This window comes from Malania oleifera, chromosome 11 (genome assembly GCF_029873635.1).
Source record: "Malania oleifera isolate guangnan ecotype guangnan chromosome 11, ASM2987363v1, whole genome shotgun sequence".
NCBI classification, from domain to species: Eukaryota; Viridiplantae; Streptophyta; class Magnoliopsida; order Santalales; family Ximeniaceae; genus Malania; species Malania oleifera.
The window spans coordinates 25618235-25641451 of NC_080427.1; the positions used below are offsets into that span (position 1 = coordinate 25618235).

General features: G+C 37.4%; 1 protein-coding gene across 3 annotated transcripts; it reads left to right on the forward strand.

Annotated features, from left to right (window-relative positions):
* Positions 1–1659: 1659 nt before the first annotated feature.
* LOC131168414 (protein IQ-DOMAIN 2-like) lies at positions 1660–19937 on the forward strand. Of its 3 annotated transcripts, none has more exons than XM_058127802.1 (7): positions 1660–1767; positions 1913–2041; positions 2624–2719; positions 2981–3283; positions 5902–6123; positions 10437–10556; positions 18825–19937. In XM_058127802.1, exons 3-7 carry the CDS (start codon positions 2657–2659, stop codon positions 19530–19532), a joined length of 1416 nt encoding a protein of 471 aa, XP_057983785.1. In that variant the 5' UTR covers positions 1660–1767; positions 1913–2041; positions 2624–2656; the 3' UTR covers positions 19533–19937. The 3 variants fall into 3 exon arrangements, with proteins under 3 accessions (XP_057983785.1, XP_057983786.1, XP_057983784.1); XM_058127803.1 differs by having other exon boundaries at positions 1671–1795; XM_058127801.1 differs by having other exon boundaries at positions 1678–1826.
* Positions 19938–23217: the final 3280 nt, after the last annotated feature.

Consider the following 23217-nt stretch of genomic DNA (forward strand, 5'->3'; position numbering starts at 1 on the left):
AGATTTTTTTCGTAAATGACATTGTTTCTCATTTCTCCTTCTCTAACGAGAAAATCAGTCGCATTATTGTCTTCCTTATATTGATGGATCACTATGAAATTCACTCCTTCTAGTTCCGCCACGAGGTCCTCTAAAAAAATCCCAAAGATATCATAAGGTACATCTACCTTTCCGAAACCAATAAATATCCATCAGACCATCAATATGTTTGGTTAAAATTCTAAAAGAGAATTGAAAGCAATTGCAAGCAAAGAGTACATCTACCTTTCTGAAACCAATAAATATCCATCAGACCATCAATATGTTTGGTTCAAATTCTAAAAGAGAATTGAAGGCAATTGCAAGCAAAGAGTACATAGATTTAAAGCTCATGAAAGCAAACATATGTTCTTACAATTGAAAAGGGAGGATTTAATAAGAGTATTTTTATTGTAGAGATGAAAAAACCCAAAAACAAAATCATATTTCCTTTGCTACATCGTGAAAGGCTTAAAGTTACTTGTCCTTCCAACTAAAATGGAGGGAATTCAAAGAGAATTTTTATTGTCGAGATGAAAACACTTAACTTTTTAAAACATTCAAACAAAATGATAATTATTTTTCCTCGAACTTGGTACCTATGTGGTGTACTATATTTGTTTCATTAGTGAATATAACCTTTAAGTGACAATTAGAAGAAATTCTAGCATAAAAATTTGTTCAAATACAATTTTTAGATGAGTTTTTGCGAGAATATCAACATAGACAATGCAAAGTTGATCCCTTATTTATAAATGACATTTTCGTGCTTTTTTTTTTTTGTAAAGGAGGACGGCATCTCCTATCTTTATTAGAAAATCTCTCACTTATAACGGAGGAATACCGTGATTCCAATTGACTTAACTAACTTATTCAAAATCAATAAACCAATGACCAACAATCAAACAAATAAATAAGAATTAAACACTGGTTCTAGGCTACACAATGGAAGATATCACATCTCTCATCGTAATCCTTATTCCATCTCTCTCAAAATTCAAACTAAAAAAAGAATTTTTAATTTTTATTACTATTTTTTAGTAGGATTAATATAATTAACTATAGAGTGTTAACGCTGTAATATATAAATGACAATAAAATATTTTATCATTTTCCAAATGTCACAATATGTTCGAATCTTTTCGACAAATCAATCAATAATTATTATTATTTTTTTAAAATATGGCACTTTAATGAATAGATAAAGATTCACTTTATATATAAATCATGAGACTAGCAATTCAAAATAATAAGCTAAAATAACTTATTCTATTAAAAAAATTATTAATTAATTTCATGTAATTATCAAAAGAATCAAATTATATCACATATATTGCATTACTTTTTTTCATCAAACTTTATGAAAGGTTTGCGTATTTCATTAAAAAAAAAGTATTAAATTCATTTAATAAAGAAAGAGATACCCCAAAATATTTCATGTGCATGGACAAATAAAGCAAAATAATAAACTATACTGCAAAATAGATGATTCTATTAAGTAATTTACACAAGTTAATTTCATTATATTTTTTTAATAAAATTAATATTATATTACATAATCATATTATTTTATTTAAATTATCATAGTGAATAAAAACATAAATTATCTGCGTTGTATTTGGTTATATTTTTATTTTTTGTGGTTGTTCTTGTTTAAGAAACCTTCTCAAATCCAAATAACCCAAGAGATGAAACAGGTGAAAGAAGAGAGAAAGTACAGAGTGGTATTGAAGCAGCAAAGAGGAACAGGTGAGTTTCCTCAAAGTCCACAGAGGAGGTGGGGTCTGATTACAAGCAAATACCAGCTGGTTTGCTTCATAGTCTTATCATTGACGCTTTCTTCGCAAGATCTGATATTCTTTCCCTTCCAACGCCTATCTTTTTGTTGACTCAGTGGAGATGAAAATGGAAAGAAGGAGAATAGAGCGGCGACTGTGAAGCCAGAACGCTCCGATTACAATTACAATTGCAGGTGTTTCTATCTGGGTTCTGTTGTCGGGACTCCGTCTTTCGACTTTCTCAGGTCCGCAATGCAACTAGTTCTCTCCAAATTTTAGCGTTGAGCGTACATTTCTTGCAATTTTATCTGTCTTTGAAATGATTGATCGGAAAATTTGCAATTTCGGAATCTGGGTATTGCATTTTTCGTCTTGGTGAGTAGATATTTGTCGGTCAGACTCGATGAATAGGGATTTAAAAAAAAAAAAACTCTATGCTCCGTGTGGTTACTGGGAAATGTGGAATTTCATGTTGGAGAGAATTTTCACTAGACAGGAACCGAGGATGTGAAATTGCCTCCCTACTGTGAGTTTGTGACCATTTCAACTACTTGGTTTGGTTGGGATGATTGAACTTAAAAGTCATTGCTTAATTTCTCTTTTTTCCCTTTTTTCCCTTTATTTATTTTATTTTTAATTCTTGAATTTCCGGACCGATTGCCAAGAAGCTACTCGGTTATGTTTCTCTTCTGAAACTGCCTACGAATTTATGTAGTGTGGATGCAGTCCTTTGCTTGTGGGAGTAGATATACAGAAAATGTCGTTTCTGCAACCCATATTGAATTTGAAGATCTTAATGGCCCTTCTAAACTTTTGTTGTTATCCAGAAAAAGGAGATCTGATTGAGGAATGATAGCGAGATGGGGAAGAATAGGAGCTGGTTTTCTTCATTGAAGAAGACAATAGGCTCTTCCAAGGGCCAGGTTTGGGGAAAGAACAGAATTTCTGATTTCTATCACTCTCCTTATGTTTGTTTGGAGAGACTTTGGATCTGCATTTGTATTTGATTTAAATAAAATATAATACAAAATTGTATTGGAATTAATCCAAATTCACCAAAAATTCAAATCCAAGGTCCGAAATCCATTCTCCCAAACTAAACTTCTACATTGTTATTTTTATTCTATTTTTTTTAAGTATTTCAATTTTAAATGAGTTTTACTTATTTGTTTATTAAAAACAAGGATTCCCGAAAAGCAAGTAAATCAAAGAAGAAATCATTTGGGAAGCAAAATTACCTGGATGCCGATTCACCTTCTTTGAGAGGCATTGTTGTGCCGCCTCCTGTTCCTCAGCCAGAAGAGATCAAATTAACACAATCAGAAAGTGAACAGAACAAGTATGCTTACTCTGTTGCGGTCACAACTACTGCTGCTGCTGGGGCTGCTGCTGAGGTTGTTCCACTCACTTCTGTGTCTCAGTTTGATGGCAAACCAAAAGAAGAAGTGGGGGCAGTCAAGATCCAAGCTGCATTCCGAGGATACCTGGTATATATGCCTGCCAACTCCCACAAATACACTGCAACATTTGTTTAAATGATATTTTGCAGTATAACTGAACTCCTGAGAAATTTGCATTTTGATTCTGGTTAATTTTAATTCTCCCCTATTGACTTAGGAAATTATGTTCAGTAATGTCATCTTATGGATTTCACCAGTGCTTTTTAACATGAATATAATAAAATGCTGGACTGTAGTTGTTGATTTTTTTCAATTTACTTTTGTATCTTGCCTTTAGCAAAGAGGAAGTCTTTACACCAGAGTAACACGAGTCCTAGAGAAAATATCTTTTATGCATTGCCTATTTTGTATGTTGATGTCCTCTTTGTATGATGCCAACTGCTTATATTGAGTTAGCAGCAAACTTTTCTGCTTTCTAGTAGATTAAAGTGTTTTCTTGGCTTACAAAAATTTATTTGATTATTTACATTTTATGTCAATCTTTAAGATAAACTAATCATAACTTTGAGAACTGATCATAACTTTGAGACTCTATATCACAAGACATGGTCATGAGGATAAACTTCTTTGTTGTCTGGCATTCATAAAATAATGTCAAAGTGATGCCTGAAAAATTCTGGCAAAAGATCCAAATTATTAACAGAAATTTATATTCAACCTCCTTTTTGTGTCTAATTGGTACTTAAAAGTTCACCGTAATCAAACTAAAGGGTTTGACTAGTTTGCATCTAAAGTGTATGCCTGAACAAAATCAAGGCAAATGCAGGTTAAAAGTATGAATTCTCAAAATTTGGCTGCTTCCTGGATAAGTGGGAGAATGAGACTTGCATTACTGAGTCCTAATAAAAAATCTCATTACAATCTTGTGAAGCCAATGTCTTGAGTTTTGGTGTTAAGGAGGTGCAAGATGCATGTGCATATGCACACTCACATCTCTCTCTCTCTCTCTCTCTCTTTCTCTCTCTGTCCCTGTTAATTGCAGTTTTACTTTGTTAGCTTTGAAAAATCTTGACTGAACTATGCAAAAAATTAGTTTAGATAATGCTAAAGTTTAAAATATGCAAAGTTTATTATTCTTTCTCTTTTCACAAAGGAACATTGTCAAGTCCTTTACCATGTGTTTAGAAAAAATGGAATTTCCAGCATTGGATTTTGACTTGTATGAATTTGGACAAAATGCAGTATAAAATTGTAGTGATTTCTATCAAAATTCACACATCCAAATCCAAGGCTTGAAATCCATATTCCATAGTCCCAAACACAACCTTAGTTGTGTGGTGAAGATGGATGGTCAATTGCTAAGCTAGTTACAATGTAAATTTTTCATTATGTGATATTTTTTAAGAGACTTTGATTATTCAAGTGATTGTGCTAAGAAAGAAAATTGATCAAGATCTTTCTTGATGTTTATCTTCCTTGTGATACAATGTTAATGAAAGAATGCTGTTTTGTTTGTGAAAAGAAGCTGAAGGTTGAAAGTGTTAAAGAAATTATGCCAATTCACTAACATTGAAGATTTGTTAGTCCTGTGTAATACTTAAGTGTTTGGAAGGATGTCCTCACAAGAACAAGCTCTAAAGTCTCTGATGCAAAGATGAAAGAGCATTAAACCTGTGTTTGGATCAAAGATTTTGTTTGAGAAAAGGAAAGGAAAGGAAAAGAAAATAAGAAGAAAAATCATTTTTTGTCATATTTCCTTTACATATCAAATACCATTAAGAATGAAAATTTATTCTAATTTAATTAAAAATTCAGAAAAATTAAAGGTTAATGCTGTGTAAAATCAAATTTTAGTTCATTAATTTACGATATATTTTATTTTCTTTTTCTTTCCTTGATTAATCAAACATGAATAAAGAAAATTCTTTCATAATTTCCTTTCCCCAATATTTTCAAATTTCCAAACAAGACCTAAAGCTATGTTGTGTGTTTTAAAATATAAATTTACTGACTATTTTTCTAGCCATTTTTCAGCCCCCCCCCCCCCCCCCCCGGGGGGGCATACCAAGGGATGCCACCCAAGTACAAAAAACAGCATTAAAAAATCACCTACAGTACAAGTTGACAAAAAAAGTCGAGAACAATATGAGTCAATCAAGTACAGTCTGCTTTGCCTGTCAGTAATAATGCTAGTACATCAATTCAGCGGTGTAGATGATCCTTCGAAGGCACTTCTATTTCTTTCCCTCTATACAATCCAAAAAATGAGAACAAGATTCTTTATTTGCTTGACCAAAAGCCTTTCTAAGCCAGATTTCTTTCTAGGCTGTCATAGATGTGGCCATTGCTGCCTCAAGAGTGCAAAGGCTAAATCCCAGAGGTAGTCTGGTTTAGAACAATGGAGAAGAATATGGTCAATTGTCTCAGCGCTTCCTTGGACAAGTAACAAATGTTAACATGGGGCAATCCCCTTCTCAGCTTCCCCAATTATGTTATGAATTAGTTAAGGGTTGGGTTTCTGTTGACAGCTCTTCGATCATCATCTTGGCATTTCAAAAAATTTCACCAATGTGTCGGATGGTTGGCATTTTTAGACAATTCTAATGATCATAAAATTTATTTAAATCATTTTTCACCATTATAATTTAATTTGAGTGATGACTGGACTTGGTAATCTGGATTTGCTGTTGGTGTGTTATTTCCAGGCGAGGAGGGCATTTCGAGCTTTACAAGGACTGGTCAGGCTGAAATCACTGGTAGAGCAGCCTTCTGTCAAGCGCCAAACTGCCAATGCTCTACGATGCATGCAGACTCTAGCTCGTGTGCAGTCTCAGATCCGTTCTCGGAGAATGAGGATCTTAGAGGAGAATCAGGCTCTCCAGAGACAGCTCCTCCAGAAACATGCTAAAGAACTTGAGAACTTGCAGGTATTTGCTTTTTCTCTTTCCTTAATTATGTTTTTTTCTTCATTGAAGTCTTTAAAGCTTTTGGACTAATATTGCTTCCTATCCTGCTTTGCTGTTGTGCTTCATCTATGTTATATCTTGGAAACAACCTGTCACTGCAACATTATTTGTTTGCTCTATTTTATTTCCGTAAGAATGAATTCCTTGAGGCTGAGTGCTGTTTGGAAGACTATGTACAGTGAGTCGGGTTCGGTTTGGGCTGATGTCCATGAAACTTTTTTCGGTAAATCAACTAGTGAGAGAAGCTTCAAATTTTTGTTTCTCAAGATGCTGTTGTTGAGGCCAGTATATGAAAATTCATTTTCCTAAATGACTCCATAATTTGATTATGACAAATATGGACTTTTTTTTATGTTTGGGGGAAAAAATCATTTCACATACTTGTGCTTATTTCTTTTATAGGAGATGGTTAAACATGAAAGAAAACCAAGCATGCAAAATCAAAATAAAACATGCACACAGACCCTAGATAAATCCATGGTTGATTACAAAACTATAATAGAGATAATTCTTAATTCTTTGAATTGGATCTATTCCTTTATGAAGCTGCACAAGCACTGTCCTCTTAAGTGTATCCACACATGGCTATCAAAAAAAAATGGAAAGTGTATCCACACATGGCTAGTATCAACCAAGAAGGCCCTCACAAAGCTCACAATCATTGGATAAGAGAGAGTACTAAGAAAGTGGGAGGGGGGAAAGGGGGGGAGGCCAAGTCATGCTAATATCTTAGTCAGCACCTCTCATCATTATTTATGGAGGGAGGGGAGGTGTGGACTGGCTACAAGCCCCATAATTGGTTGTTCCTTTCTCCTAGTTGTTGATTTCTCCTTTTTAATTCTCACAAATTACTTACCAATATGATGTCTCCTACACATTTGACCTCTTTTTTCTTATTAATTTTACTTTGCCCCTATTGTGTGCAAGCCCTTGACTTCAGTTTTATTTTGTAGCGAGTATAATGACATGATCTCCATCAATGGCTCAGTTGGAACCCCTTTTAATTATGTTTAATTAAAACACTTCCCTAAGGCTTTTATGAGAATGTCATTTATGCAAGCTAAACTTTAGGATTTTATTTATTTATTTATTTTAAAGGAGGGCGGTACCTCCATTTATTTATTGATAAACTCTCACTTTTGGCGGAGGAATACTGTGATTACAAGATAATCAAAAGGAGAAACAAAAGACAAAACTTTAAAGGCCTCCCAAATAACAACACCAACATCCAGCCAAAATAGGATTACAAGTCCAATCAAATTAAAACAAAACAAGGACTTACAAAACAAATATCACGCAACAAAACAAACAAAAGATAAAAAACATAAAGCATAGACCAAAACCAACAGAAAATCAGCTAAACATACCTCATATAAGCCGTACCCATCTTCTCCAATTTATATAACCCATTGATAACTCTAGGGAGTTGACTACTATTTGTAAACAACCTATTCCTCCCCCTAGCACCTTGACGAGCCAAGGCATCTACCACTTTATTTCCTTCTCTGTACCAATGCTTTATCGAAAAGTCTACTCCCTCCATTAAACCAATCAGCTGCTCCCAAAAATCTTATAAATACCATAAGGAGCACCTACTTGATCTTATCCAATTTACAACAATCTTTGAATCACATCCAATATCAATACTAGTATGACCCAAATGTTTGCAAATTTTTATTCCCTCCAACACAACTCTCAATTCAACTTCATTATTTGAACAAGAACCAAAATATTTTGAAAAACCAAACACAAAAGAACCTGTATGGTCTCTAAGGATGCCACCACCACCCGCCGGCCCTGGGTTCCCCAAATTGCTCCTGTTCAAATTTAGTTTCAACATCCCTTGCCCCGGTTTTAGTCTTCTCGCACATTGCATAGTTTTACTTCTTTTATTCACAGTTTGCACTTCTAGATTCTGCAATATCCGAAAATTAGCATCCTTTAACTGAGTCAATCCCGTCATGTTCCTGCTCAAAACCTCCACCCAATACTTAATGGACAGCCACACATCTGTACTATTCTCCAATTTCCCCTCCATTCTAGCTACACATCTCCTTCTTCATAGCCTCCAAACTACTAAATAAGGTATCAAACCAATCAATGATCCCAATTGAGAAAATTTGGAAGCCCTATTAAACCACATTTTGACTCTTTCTTTTCAACTTTGTTGTCTAAGGAAAGGAACACCAACCTCCATCGAAACCTTCCTCCAAACCTTAGTAGCAAAGTCTCCCCTATTTAACACATGCTTCATATCTTATGGCTGCCTCATCTTACAACAATTACATGCCGAAGCCAGCGAAACCCCCACCCTTCTCACCTTTTCATCAATACTTAAGCACTTAAAAGCGGCCTTCCACATATAGATAGTAATTTTCTTCGGTAACCATTTATTCCAAACCCACTTTGTCCACTCAAACTTTGGAGCTCTAACTCTGATAACATCTCATGCGAACTTTGTATTAAAGCAACCATCCTTTTTCGGGAACCATAACAGTATGTCCGAAGAGTTTCTAAGATTTCCCACCTTTTCCATCACTTCTTCCGCTTTATTATACCCCAGAATCCTCTGCAAATTTTCCACATCCCACCCATTATTGATAACCAAATCTTTTAATTTGATATGAGAATGTGCACCATCTGGACACTCTGCAAACAAAGGTCCCGAATCTAGAAACTTATCATACCACAAATTTACATCTCCTTCTCTAACCTTTCGCTTAGATTTACTTAACAGTTCTGACATACCCTGCAGAATTTTCCTCCAAAAGGAAGAATTTGATCCATGAGGTCTGCAAAAAGCAATATGTCCTCCTTTCACATATTTAGCTCTAAAAAATCTAGCCCATAAAGAATTTTCAGTTAATAAATGTCAACCAAACTTCATGAACAAAGACCGTTGTATTTCCGAAATGTCCCTTACTCCTATGCCCCCCTCCTCTACAGGAACACACAATTTCTTCCAAGTCCTCCATTTCATTTTTTCTTTTCCATCCTTAAAACCCTAGAAAAAAGAAGTAAACATACCTTGTATCTTTTTTATCACCAGTTTTGGGACATTTAGAACAGCTAACAGATGCAATGACATACTCGACAAAACATGTCTCAACAAAACTAGACGATCTCCTTGAGACAGCAGTCTACTTTTCCAGTCATCAACTCTTTTACTTATTTTTTGAATTAAAGGGTCAAAATGATAGCCCTTCAATTTACCATCCACTATCGGCACACCCAAATATGTAAGAGGAAATTTACTCTCACTAAAACCAGTTTCTTGAAGAGAATATATACTGCATAGTTGCTATGCGATTCCACCATGCTATGTCTAAATTTAACAAATAGGGTATGGATATAACTGTCAAACCCTTTCTTAATCTTATGTGCCTGATCTTTGGTTATGACTATCAGAGCAGTGTGAAAACACCTTCTCCAGTCTCTCACCTTGGCTTGGATTTCTCGAGTCATGTCAAGAAAGATCACAGTGTTGCATAGAACATTCCCTGTTTACTGGAGTAATAGATTCCATGTTTTCAATCACATACCATCATGCATTAGGATATTATATACAATTTATTCGTGCTCAAATCTTCTTTTAAGAATATGAGCACTGATGTGCACTTATTAAAGCATATACCTTGTACATAAAATAACCATGGCGTGTTAGGTTTAAAAACTACTCGCACAACCACAAATTAGAACTCAATTTTGATTGGTACTTAAACTCCATTTAAATTTTCTGGGAGTTTGTCAAATTCAATTTACATATTCACCAGCAAGTACCCTTGTGTATGTCTTATTGTCGCTGCAAAAGTGGGTCGAGACTTGAGACTAGCCCCTCTTCAATTGGCAGCTAGTCTATGTGGATTGTCAATGCCCACTTGATAATCCTATAAGTAGGTCTTTTTAAGAATCAAGTTCTGAATGGTGTTTTGGTTAGGAGGTAAGGATCCGAAGGACCCCAGGTTCCCAGTTATAAAAAAAAGTACTGAAACGTGTTAAGTCTCAAATCATTCACCTCTTTAAGGACTTATTTTCTCAACTTAAATTCTATGTAATAATACATGTTATCAATCAGTATAGAGAATTATAAAATATGAAATCTTTTCCTTTATTATATGAATGATGATGGAAAAGTACAATACAAATATCCTTGACAAGTTGTGACTTTGATTTGGTTTAGGGCATATTACTGACAGAAAAAACTAGCCTTCTGAGGCATTTTTCTAGTTTTGCCACTTTCTACTGAATATGATTGACTTTTGATATTGTTACAGATGGGGGATGAATGGGATGATAGCCTGCAATCAAAGGAACAAATTGAAGCAAACCTACTAAGCAAATACGAGGCGGCAATGAGAAGAGAAAGAGCACTGGCTTATGCATTTTCTCATCAGGTAAATTTGTTACTGTATTTTTCACACAGTGTAGTGCTTGTTTCCTTTTTCTTTTGGGGAAGGGGAGGTTGGTAGGGGTTGGGAAAACAAGTTGAGGTAAAAGAAAATTTTCAATGAGGAATGAAGTTTGCCACAAAAAGAAGAGACGGAACCAGTGGCTCAAGCTTCTTTTCAACTTTATGTGTCACTGTGTTTACTGAGGTATGAACAAGCTTATATCTGCTACAGGACTGAAGTTTTGATTGCTAAGAAATTTAAAACTGAGGTTCATATCAAGAATGTTTGGGTTCTGAACTCATGCAAAAACTAAGAGAAACCTGTCTGTGACAACCTGCTTTCTCTTGGATCTTTGAAACAATTAGAATGAGGGAACGGGCTATGCATTTTTCATCGATAGGGATATAATGAAGATAAAACTCAAGTGAACATGCATCTTATACATAATTCATTTACAATGAAAAGGATAGTTCTTTTAAGTGACAGTGAAAATGGTGGAAAACTAATGAGAAAAACGACTGTCCAAATTGCTGTTGAAATAATTAATGATGTTCAAATAAGAACCCAATGTAAGCACATGGGCACATAGCAAATGAAGTGAGAAGCAATAAAGAACTATCAAATGTTGCAGATGGTGTAGACCATTTTAGGCTGGTTCTGAGAGTAGTGAGATAAGCAAGACTATCAATATGCTGCCGGTGGAGTGTGGAATTGAAAGGTGGATATCAATTTTCTTCTATTATGGGTAGTTAGTCATTATCATTTTATCATTGCAGAAGCAACAATAGGAACCTTCTGAGCTTTATTAGCATATTACAGACATAAAGGGAATGACTGCTTTGGGAAACCCAGGCATATTTACACTGACTGTATGCTGTACATGTATAATAAAATTACATATAGTTGGAGTTGTGTTGTATCAACTATCTTATATAGCATATGATGTTTGGTATCCAAATATTCTGGACAACATTTAGTTTGATCATTGATGGTTTACTAATGTGTCTTCTTTATTTAAATAGTATTATGCCTGTGGGTGATGCACTAATGTGTAAGTTTTTGTTCCAGACCCATAACATTCCGTGTCAAACTTTTATGCTGCATCTGTGACGTCTATTCAACTGATCAAATAAAATAAAAATGAAAAAAGAAAACAGACTGACTTGCTGGTGTTCTAAGGTCCATTTAGCTATTTTTTTTAATGACTAATTCACAACCAGACTCAAAGAGTAAAGGTTACTCCTGAATTTTGCAGCTCTGTAATTTTACACCACACCTCGATTCTTAGATTGAGTTCTTTTATTACCTTTTCTTGCAAGAACATTTCATTTTCCTTGCTTGTGCTTGGGTTGGGGGGGGGGGGGGGGGCTCTAAACGATTTTAGCACCTTTATCTATCAAAAATAATAAATAAAGCGTAAGCAGAAGCAGCATTCTCTAGGCCTCATAAACATTCTTTGCTTGGGGGACAGCATTGGAAATAGCAAGCCGCATGGCTTCACCCAAAACAAAAAACAAAAAACAAAATTTAGCTTGAAACGATTTCTGGGTTATGGTACTTGGGATGAAAGGTTTATGGCCTGAGCTGGTTTTAGACTTTAAGGGAAGTAGCACTGCTCATGATAAACCTCCAAGCTACCTATGGTAGTAGTAGTAGTTGTGGTAATAATAATAATAATAATAATAATAATATAATCCAAGTTTGATATAATTCTCTGTTCAGTCTCTCAGAAACTCATTATTGCACCATCTATTGTTGATAATGAGGTCTGTATGCCAGGCATTCAAGGGAAACACAATCAGTTAAAAATTCTCAGTGGATTAAAATAACCTGATTACAGACTTTTTTCTCAGGATGGTTTATTTTGTTAAATTCCTTAGTATGGATTCACACCAAGAAATATTTCAAGTTGACAGCTTGAGCTTATCACACAACTCTCTTCTTTTAAGCTTAAGTCAGCCATATATAGGCAAGGTGTCACGGACCCCCAAAATGGGACTCAAGTATGGGCCGTGTGGCACTCGTTGAGAGCTCTCCCTCGACAAGTCAGCCAACTCTCACACGTTCAAGCCTGCAAGCACGAGCACCAGGTGAGTCTCAATACTCAAGGAAAACAAGGAACAATAGGATTTCACATGAACAATATATTCTTATACACTGAATAAGACTATAACAATCAGAGACATCATAATCCAAGGCAACAGAACACCACAATGAAAAGAACTACTTGTATTATTCATCCACAAGAGAATCACCATACAAGTGATAACACAGATATTCATATATTCATTCTAAATCCCTGAAGAATACAATTATAGCAATATCTCACTCCCCCATTTTCCCCATTACATTGTCACACCCTAACATCCTCCCCCACTCAATTTATCGACGTCCTCGTCGATGTGTTGTAGACGGCTTTCTCACTCTTCTGATGTCGATGTAGATGTCGTTGACTACGAATTTCTGAAATCTTCAATCTTCTGTATAGCATGCTGAAGGTTGTCTGCTGTTTCTCAACTATTCTCTTCTTCCCCCAGTCCTAACCACTGAACCAGAAATTGTTGTTGTTGACGACCGTCTAGATTGACGACTCTGTCTGCAATGATCTCCTAGACTTCTTTGGTGACAGGATGCCTTCTGGAAATTGTTGATCTCCGTAATTTTTGTCGGTGCGGATCTGCTTCATCTGTGTGAAATGGCTTTAAATTGCTTACGTGAAACACGGGATGAACTGGACGTCTGTGGCTTTTCATCCACTTGGGTTGCTCAAGCCGATAAGATGCATGTCCCACCTTTTCGATTACTCTGATTGGACCTTCGTAACGACGTAACAGCCTTTTATCCTTGCCACGAAGAAAGCGAAATGTCTCCGGCGGCACTTTTACAAGAACCTGATCTCCAGCTTCAAATTGTTGTGGTCGTCTCCCTTTGTCAGCCCATTTCTTCATGCGCTTGGATGCTTTTTCTAACTGAGCTCGGGTGACTTCAATGTTTTGCAACCAATTTTTCGTGAATTGGTAGGCTTTTGGGCAATTTCCTTTGTATGGACCATCCAGAGTGTGTGGAAGAGTCGGTTGTTGACCTGTCACAATCTCAAAAGGGCTTTTATTAGTTGCAGAAGATTTCATAGAGTTAAAACAGAATTGTGCCGTGTCTAGTAAAGTAACCCAATTCTTCTGATTGGAGTGAACAAAATGTCGCAAGTATTCTTCCAGCATCCCATTAAAACGTTCAGTTTGACCATCTGTCTGTGGGTGATAGCTCGTGGAAAGATTAAGGTTTGGACCCATCAAGCGAAAGAGTTCACCCCAAAATCCCCCAGTGAATCTAACATCCCTATCACTAATTAAGCTTTCTGGAACACCCCAATATTTCACCACATGCTTGAAGAATAACTGAGTTGTCTTCTCTGCTGAACACGGCTTCGAGACTGGTACGAAAGTTGCATACTTTGAGAACCGGTCAATCACCACCAAAATTGTGTCAAACTCCTCTACTTTTGGCAACGAGGAAATGAAATCCAAAGAGACACTCTCCCATGGCCTAGCAGGAACTAGCAATGGCTCCAATAAACCTGAGGTCTTCTTTCTTTCTACCTTGTCTTGTTGACAGATCAAGCATGTTTTAGTATAACTCATCACATCATCTTGCATATTTGGCCAATAGTACCCCTGTGTAATCAAAGCATGAGTTCTTCGCCATCCCGGATGACCAGCCCACAACGTATCATGACACTCTTTCAGTAAGGTTTTCCTCAAGTTTCCAGCCTTAGGCACATAGACTCTCCTGCCTTTAGTCATTATCAGTCCATCTTCTACCCAGAATTGTCGTGTCTTCCCTTCGTCTATTAGTTTGCTTAGTGACTGCGCCTGCTGGTCTGTACTTAAATGTTCCTTGATAAGATTCTTCAAAGGTAGAGCCACCCTACTAGTTGATAGATGACTGATGATTTTCAATGCTGCCAATTCAGTTTTTCTACTTAAAGCGTCGGCCACTTCATTCGTCTTCCCCACTTTATATTCAAAAGCAAAATCAAATTCAGCTAGCTTCTCCTGCCAACGGGCTTGTTTTGACGTTAGTCCAGGTTGTGACAAAAAATGAGTAACTGCTACATTATCGGTTTTTACCACAAATTTGGACCCCAAGAGATAGTGCCTCCACACCCGAAGACAGTGTACCACTGCGAGAAGCTCCTTTTCTTGTGCTGTGTAGTTCCGTTCGGCACCCGACAATTTTCTACTTTCAAAAGCAACTGGATGCCCTTCCTGCAAGAGAACTCCCCCTAATGCAAAGTCTGAGGCATCTACTTGCACTTCAAACGGTTTTGTCACATCAGGAAAGATTAGCACAGGATCTCCTACAATCTTTTCCTTTAATTCAACAAATGCTGATTGACACTCCTCTGACCACCCCCATGGTACCCCCTTCCTCAATAAATTCGTTAACAATACAACTCTTCTAGAGTAGCCCTCTATAAACTTTCGGTAGTAGTTGGCTAGACCCAAGAAAGATCGCAGTTCTCTAACGGATGTAGGTGCTCGCCACTCCTTGATAGTTTTTACTTTAGCTGAATCCATCCGAATCTGGCCCTCCTCAATGATATGCCCCAAGAATTTAATACGCTTTTGAGCGAAAGCACACTTCTCCCCTTTTACATATAACTGATTTTCTTTGAGTTTTTGAAAAACCTTTCGAAGATGATCTTTATGTTCTTCTAAGGATGCGCTGAAAACTAGTATGTCATCAAGGTAAACAACCACAAATTGATCAAGGTAGTCCCAAAAAACCTGATTCATTAGAGAACAAAAGGTAGCGGGTGCATTTGTTAGCCCAAAAGGCATGACAAGGAATTCAAATGCTCCATACCGTGTGACACAAGTGGTCTTCGGTTCATCTCCCTCAACAATGCGCACTTGATGATATCCCGACCTCAAGTCCAGTTTCGTGAAATATCTAGCTGTACTTAACTGGTCAAAAATATCAGCAATCAGTGGAATAGGATACTTGTTGCGCACGGTCACCTTATTAAGAGCCCGATAATCTATACACAAGCGCAAACTACCATCTTGTTTCTTCTGAAATAACACTGGGGCCCCAAAAGGTGCTTTTGAAGGCCGGATGAACCCTGCTGCAATAAGATCATTCAGTTGCCTTCTAAGTTCAGCTAACTCAGGCGGCGCCATTCGATAAGGGGCACGTGCTGGCGGCTTTACTCCTGGCAAAAGTTCAATTTCGTGGTCAATCTGTCGTCGAGGTGGTAAAACCCTGGGTAGTTGTTCCGGGATCACCTCCTTGAACTCTTCTAAAACTTCCTTAATCTCAAGTGGATATTCCCCTACTTCTGCATCTTTTGAGACTATTGGTAGAACCACGAAAGAAGATTCTCCCCTTTTTACTCCCTTTTTGAATTGGAGGGCTGAAAGCAACTTCCTCTCATCGAAACTGTTGTAAACTGCGGGGACCGCACAAGGTGCACTTCCCATTATCACAAGACAATCCGCAGCTGGGATCGGCATTGAGCGTGTCACTTTAAGAAAATCCATCCCCAATACCACATCAAAGTCGTCAAGGGGTGCCACAGTGAAATCAACTGTTCCAGACCATGATCCCATTTGGCATGCCACTTTAGGTACCACCCCCACCGTGGTTAATGCTGGAGAATTCACTGCTTTTATCTTGCCCACATCTTTATCTACTCGCAATTCTAACCGTTGAGCTTCAGAATCAGCAATGAAATTATGGGTGGCCCCTGTATCAATCATGGCCCTGATTTTCTTTCCATTCAAAAGTAAATCCACATACATTAGTCCCTTCTCCTGAGACTTGTTGTTAATTACTTGACGCTCTAATGCCCCCAAAAATCTCAAGGCTCCCACCATATTTGGTTGTTCTTCTGGAATTACTGTCGAGGTTTCGGTTTCCCCTCGAAGGGCCTTCATAGCATTCAAAGCCTTACGATCGGGGCACTCCGCCACTCGATGTGGTCCACTGCAAAGAAAACAAGAGATCGGTCGACGCTCTCCACCCCCGGTTCGTCCGCCCCTCCACTCCCTATTCATGGGCGCTCTTTTATCTTTCCAAGAACTATTTGTCTCCTTATCCCTTCTCCCATTTGTGGGCTTGTACACTTTGTTGGGACGGGAATCATTATTGGCGGATGTAGGGAAATTTCGCTTCCCAGAAGTATCTGAAAAATCATCCAACCGTTCAGCAGCAGCGAGGGCAAGAAGAGAGATCACCAGCACCTTGCCGACGTATTTCATTTCTTGGCCATGTCTTCAAACCCCGAAGAAAATGAATCAGTTTATCCGATTCAGTCATGTCTACAATGTCCAACATCAAGGCTTGGTATTCCCTTACATAACTCCTTAACGAGTCCGTCTGTTGCAATTCCATTACTTTGCACTTTGCTATATACTCCACATTTTCTGGATAGAATTGGGCCTTCAACGCCTGTTTCAACCCCTCCCATGTGTTAATGACACATCTATTGTGCTGAATATCATTCCATTTAGTTCTCCACCACAATTTTGCATCCCCAACCAGGTATACCGTTGCCATATTGACACGGTCCACTTCTAAATCCACTCGGGAGCATGTGAAGTAGTGTTCCATATCAAAGAAGAAATTGTCTAGCTCCTTTGCATCTCGTGTACCCCCAAAACTTTTAGGTTCCGGTACCTTCCATCGAGAACTCTCATTTGGATGTGCAACTGGCCATCGGGCTAACTGTGCCACTGCATTCACTTTCGCAGTGATCTCTTGTAAATCCCTCTGGACTTGGACCACCGCACTTTGGACATTGCCCATCTCCTTCAAATCTCCCTTCAAAGCAGTAATGGACACTTTAACATCTTCTGTAAGGAAATCAAGATTATCCGTTAGCTCCCGTAAGGAGGCCTCAAGCTCTATTGGCTCTCCCCGTTGGGACGAAAGAGATGGCAATATGCCCTCAATATGTTGTAGCCTACTCTCAAAGGCTTCCAACTGGTCGATACTCTTCTGGAAGGCCTCAAGCTCTCTTGGCCGTTTCTCCAGGGATTTCACACTTGGAATGAATTTTTCAAGTTCCTCAAGTCTCTCTACGACTTTTGATACCCCATAGAGATTTTCTCTAGGGTTTTCTTCGGCGGCCTCAAGCTCTGTTGACCCGCCTTTCTCTTTTATCAATGTTGCCACCAACCCTTGGAGGTCACCGCACGTTGTCTCCAGGGTTGCAAGTTTTGTCTCAAGCGCCTCAATGCGCTTCACTCTTCCTGACTTATTTCTCCTAATCCCACGCATGGCGCTCGCACACACTGTGCTCTGATACCAACTGTCACGGACCCCCAAAATGGGACTCAAGTATGGGCCGTGTGGCACTCGTTGAGAGCTCTCCCTCGACAAGTCAGCCAACTCTCACACGTTCAAGCCTGCAAGCACGAGCACCAGGTGAGTCTCAATACTCAAGGAAAACAAGGAACAATAGGATTTCACATGAACAATATATTCTTATACACTGAATAAGACTATAACAATCAGAGACATCATAATCCAAGGCAACAGAACACCACAATGAAAAGAACTACTTGTATTATTCATCCACAAGAGAATCACCATACAAGCGATAACACAGATATTCATATATTCATTCTAAATCCCTGAAGAATACAATTATAGCAATATCTCACTCCCCCATTTTCCCCATTACATTGTCACACCCTAACACAAGGCTTTTTGACTGTTTAAAGTTCATTGATAATACTGCAGCACGAAATATTCTGATTCATATGTTCTAGCTGGATGAAGTTTTGAGTATTGTCAACACAGCCAAAAGCTTCTACGAGACCTTGATTATCAATTTTCAGAATTTCAGGGAAGCCACATTTGTACAAAATATTTTATGGTAATATACATAGACTATGCATATAGTTGTACAATTTGTGTGCATATGTATGTAGAGAGAGAGACACGGAGGGAGGGAGTATTACCCTGGTTTGACGGCCCAGTTGACATAATGAATGAATTATAGTTGGGCTTGCAGAGTTGGTTTGTGATTGCATCTGGGTGAACAATTTACAAGATCAGTAAGCCTAGATGTCAGGATCGTGGTAGAAATACCTGTTCTTATATGTGATTGAATCTATGTTATTAACTATTTTAAAAAAATTGCACCCTCCTATTTAACCTTCCAAATTTTAGGCAAACCATGTTCAATGATTAACCAGTGCAAAATATCTCTGTAATAAAAATCTGTTCTATGATTGACCAATGTGAAATCTCTCTGTACAGCAAACTTTGAAGAATTCTTCAAGGACAAACCCAATGTTCATGGATCCAATCAATCCTCACTGGGGCTGGAGCTGGTTAGAACGATTGATGGCTGCCAGCCGAAGCATGACTGAGAAAGAAATCAACAATGACCACTCATCTATATACAGCACAAGCTGCAGCCTTGCTGAAGGAGAAATAACCAGAGCCTATGCTCGCCATCAACTCAATTCCATTAAGATATCCCCAGCTGGAACCCAAAAACCATGCCATCCAACTAGTCACCAGTCCCCTTCAACTAAAACCACTCTGAGGGCAGTTACTCCATCAGTAGCTAGGAAATTGAAGCCAGCTAGTCCAAGGGGGTGTCTTTCGGATACAGATGATGACTCAAAGAGCATGGTGAGCATGCAGTCGCAGTCTGAGCAATATCGAAGGCACAGCATTGGGGGCTTGTCGGTGAGAGATGATGAGAGCCTGGCAAGCTCTCCAGGTATTCCGAGTTACATGGTACCTACTAAGTCAGCAAAGGCCAAGTCACGGTTGCCAAGTCCATTGGGAGCAGAGAAAAATGGTCCACCAGAAAAGAGGACAGCAGGGTCTGCAAAGAAACAGCTTTCTTTCCCAGCTTTATCAGCCACTGCTAAGCCAAGGCGTCATTCAGGCCCTCCAAATGTGAGCAGCAGCGTTATTTCAGTGCAGAGTGTGAAAAATGGAGGGGTCAATTAATTATTCATGACAAGAGGAATGGAGGGAACCAGTTGTGAATTTGTAGGAGTTGAGCAAGGAAACCAAAAATATGACCTTTTGATTGATAAATGCGTCATCAGTTTTTAGAAGATCCTAGTTATTGCCCAGAAGATGTTGGTTCGGGTGAAATTAGTCAGTGAGGTGAGTCTTTGCAGTATGGTTTGCTTCCTCTTCATCCTTCATCCTCTTATCAAATTTCTTGGATTCTTTTGATGGTTATAATTGTTGGTGGTCTTGGTGGGAGAATAAGTGGTACTGTTTCTTGATTATATTATTTATTGTTTCCTCAAAATAATCTTTCATATTATGTTTTGTTTCTTGATTCCTTGAACTCAAAAAAGAATCCCATTTATTATAATGACAATGTAATGGATATTTAATCTCTTTCTAGTTTGTGTAGCCTGTGATCCATCTGTGCATGCCTTTTGTTTTTTCTTTGTGATTGATTCGAAAGCTCTCCACGAGAAATCTTTGTAAAAAATAGAGCCAATCATAAGTTACAACCATCATTTGCCACAAATTATGACATACATTCTCCCACTTGGGGAGATGCTACGCAAGCGCACCACCTAAGTGTAATGGCAGCAGCACGCCTAGGTCATGGGCCTTCTTGATCACCCTTAGACCTGTTGAATATATGCTATGATCATCTTAACCTTTTAGAGGAAAATTCTTGTATAAACTTCCTAGCATGTTCTCACATTTGTCCCTTCTCTAAGTTCTATTATCATCTTTGAAAAATGATCATCTATGGTCATAATGCTCTACTTCAGACAGCAAAGCTTTGTAGTAATTTTTCTTCTTGGTGAAAAATTATAAAAATTACTTGAGAAGTCTTGAGAACATTTTAGGTGAAAAAGCGGAAAAGGATGAAGGAAAATGTGAAAATATTTTAGGTCCATCTATTTGTAGAAAATAATTTTCATTTTATGTTTTGATTTTTTCAAAAAACTACAAGAAAGTTTGCTAATTTTTTTTTTTTTCAACATTTGTATGAGATAAATGAGCACCAATAAACAGGTTTTTCCTTATTTTTTTTATAAAAATAGTTTTATTTTGTATTTCTAATTTTTTAAATAATTAAACAAATGCACATTATTTTTAAATTTTCTAATTTTACATAAAATGTTGGAAAATATTTTTTATTATTTTTATAGATTTTGAACTTTTACTTTGTGTATGAGAGTATAAAATTTGGATCTTACACTTTAATTTGTATTGATTATGCATTAAGTTTCTTTTAAATCTTCACAAATTCAAATTCAAGCCCCCAAAATCCATGATTCTAAAATTTACCTTATGTAATTTTTAGAAAATTAAAAAACAAGTTACCTTTTTTGTAATTCTTTCAAAAATTTATAAATAAAAGCTGAATTTTTTGAATTTTTGCACATTCAAACAAACTCTTTATTTGTTATCTTTTTAACACAAATCATGAAAAATTAATTTTCTAATTTATTTAAAAATTTAAAAATATAAAATGTAAAATATTTTCCACAATTAAAATGGGCCCTTGCTTTGCCCTTTATTTGATAATTGGTAGAATAGATAACTAATGTAGGTCAATTTAAAATATTTTTCTTTCCCTTACATTTTTTTTTCATTTTATTTTCTTTTTCTTGTAGTAATGCGACAATTCATGCCAACCTATTGATAAGAACAAGAAGAAAATATCAACACCCCCAGGGTGTGGTTCAGGTGGTAGTGTGGGCTGCGGGAGTGCCTCTCATGAGGTCAGGTGTTCAAACCCTCCTGAGCTCATTTCCGCCTCTGAACTCCTGAATTTACCCTCCCTTTGAAGTTGTGGGGTCAACTTTAAGGGGCGCAGGATTAGTCACGTGGACCGTAAAACGGACACGTGGATACCCGGTGCTTAATCCAAAAAAAAAAAAAAAGAAAATATCAACGAGTAGCACCATAAATCTCACTTACTTTATCAGAAAACCATTTGCGTCAATTGGTGTCAAGAACAATCTCATAGATTGAGCATATTTTTTATTTTTATAACTAATTGTTGTTTTAGAAAAAAATGAAAATTAATAAGTAGTTTGTCTTATGTGAGAAGCACGAATATATGTGAACCAAGTACAAGATAATATCGCAAAGACATGAAATGGAGCGGCATTAACCTCTATGATCACTTTGAGTTTTCCTAGAAAAACGCTAAATACATAACAATTGAGTTGACATCAATAGAAAATGCTTCTTGTTAGGTTTGGTGTATTCCCAAGAGAGGGGTTGAATTGAAATTTTAAAATTTTCTACTATGTTAAGTTATAAATCAATATGATTTGGTAACATAGGGTCTTTCTATGTAATCCCAAATGCGCATATAATATAAGATGTGGAAATTTAAATCATGTGCATTATTCACATCATAACATACATGTGCGGTAAATATAAAGTGCTGAAATATAAACAGACACACGATATGTTATCGGGGTTCGGCCAATTGTGCCTACGTCCTCGCCTCTAGCTCGCAAGCCCGAGGATTCCACTAATGCTCACTTAACGGGGGAGTGGCACCTGATACAACCAAGTCAATTAGCACAGGACTGACATCAACCTTTACAAACTCTCCTTGAGGGGCAGAGAACGCCCTAGGTCAAATTTACAAGGCTGACCACAACCTGTTCCTTCCGGGTTAGATTAAACCCTCTTAGGCCACATTTGGAAATACAACAGTATTTTTCTTAATCAAGTTGGTACATTGATTGTGCTTTCATGTAAAGCAGATATGTACCCCTATATGCGCAATATACTTAATCAATCACATACACATCAATAATGTAGGTAGATGTAAGTTCAATGATGTGTATATACGTGCAAATAACACTTAACAAGATATGATCACAATAATGTTCAAGAGTGTTCTAAACAAGCAATACTTTGGAATTTAAGCAAAGCACAAATCAATAGCACATCAGTATTCCAAAGATATCAATTAGATATTCAATGAGAGTAGGAGACTCTAAAGAAATTCATGCACCTATCTCGCGCCTTCTCCGGGTCAGACACTCTGACGAGTAATCAGCTCCAACCCAATAAAAAGGAGGAGAGATCCACGCCAGCGGCTTAAATAGCTGAGTAATGGGCGCAAGCACTTTATGACACGGAGCAATTCACGCCCCTGTGTAATAAAGACGAATCAACCAAGGGTCAAGTCAAGCCCCTATAAGAAGGGACCTGGAGAAGAGGCCAAGGTAAGTCATTCAACTCATTCTACTGTTGCATTCAGCCTCTCTAAAAGCATTTCTCTTACTTAAGCATCAGAGTGATCCCCCGGAGTACACCCTGGGTCTTCCAAGCCTTTCTTCTCTATCCCTTTCAAGTCAGTGGAAGTCGAAGGAGCAACCCTGCTAATTTTTCCTTGCAACAGATATTTACCCCTAAATGCGTAATATACTTAATCAATCACATACACATCAACAATGTAGGTAGATGTAAGCTTAGTGATGTGTACATACGTGCAAATAACACTCAACAAGATATGATCATAATAATGTTCAAGAGTGTTCTAAACAAGCAATACTTTGAAATTTAAGTAAAGCATAAATCAATAGCACATCAGTATTCCAAAGATATCAATTAGATATTCAATGAGAGCAGGAGACTCTAAAGAAATTCATGCACCTATCTCGCGCCTTCTCCGGGTTAGACACTC

Bases quoted from the DNA above. Each gene is read 5' to 3' on its own strand.
- LOC131168414 (XM_058127802.1), top strand. From the start codon at position 2,657: ATGGGGAAGAATAGGAGCTGGTTTTCTTCATTGAAGAAGACAATAGGC. The intron at 3,284-5,901 runs GTATATATGCCT...TGTTATTTCCAG, and splicing joins CTGCATTCCGAGGATACCTG to GCGAGGAGGGCATTTCGAGC. The intron at 6,124-10,436 runs GTATTTGCTTTT...ATATTGTTACAG, and splicing joins AAGAACTTGAGAACTTGCAG to ATGGGGGATGAATGGGATGA.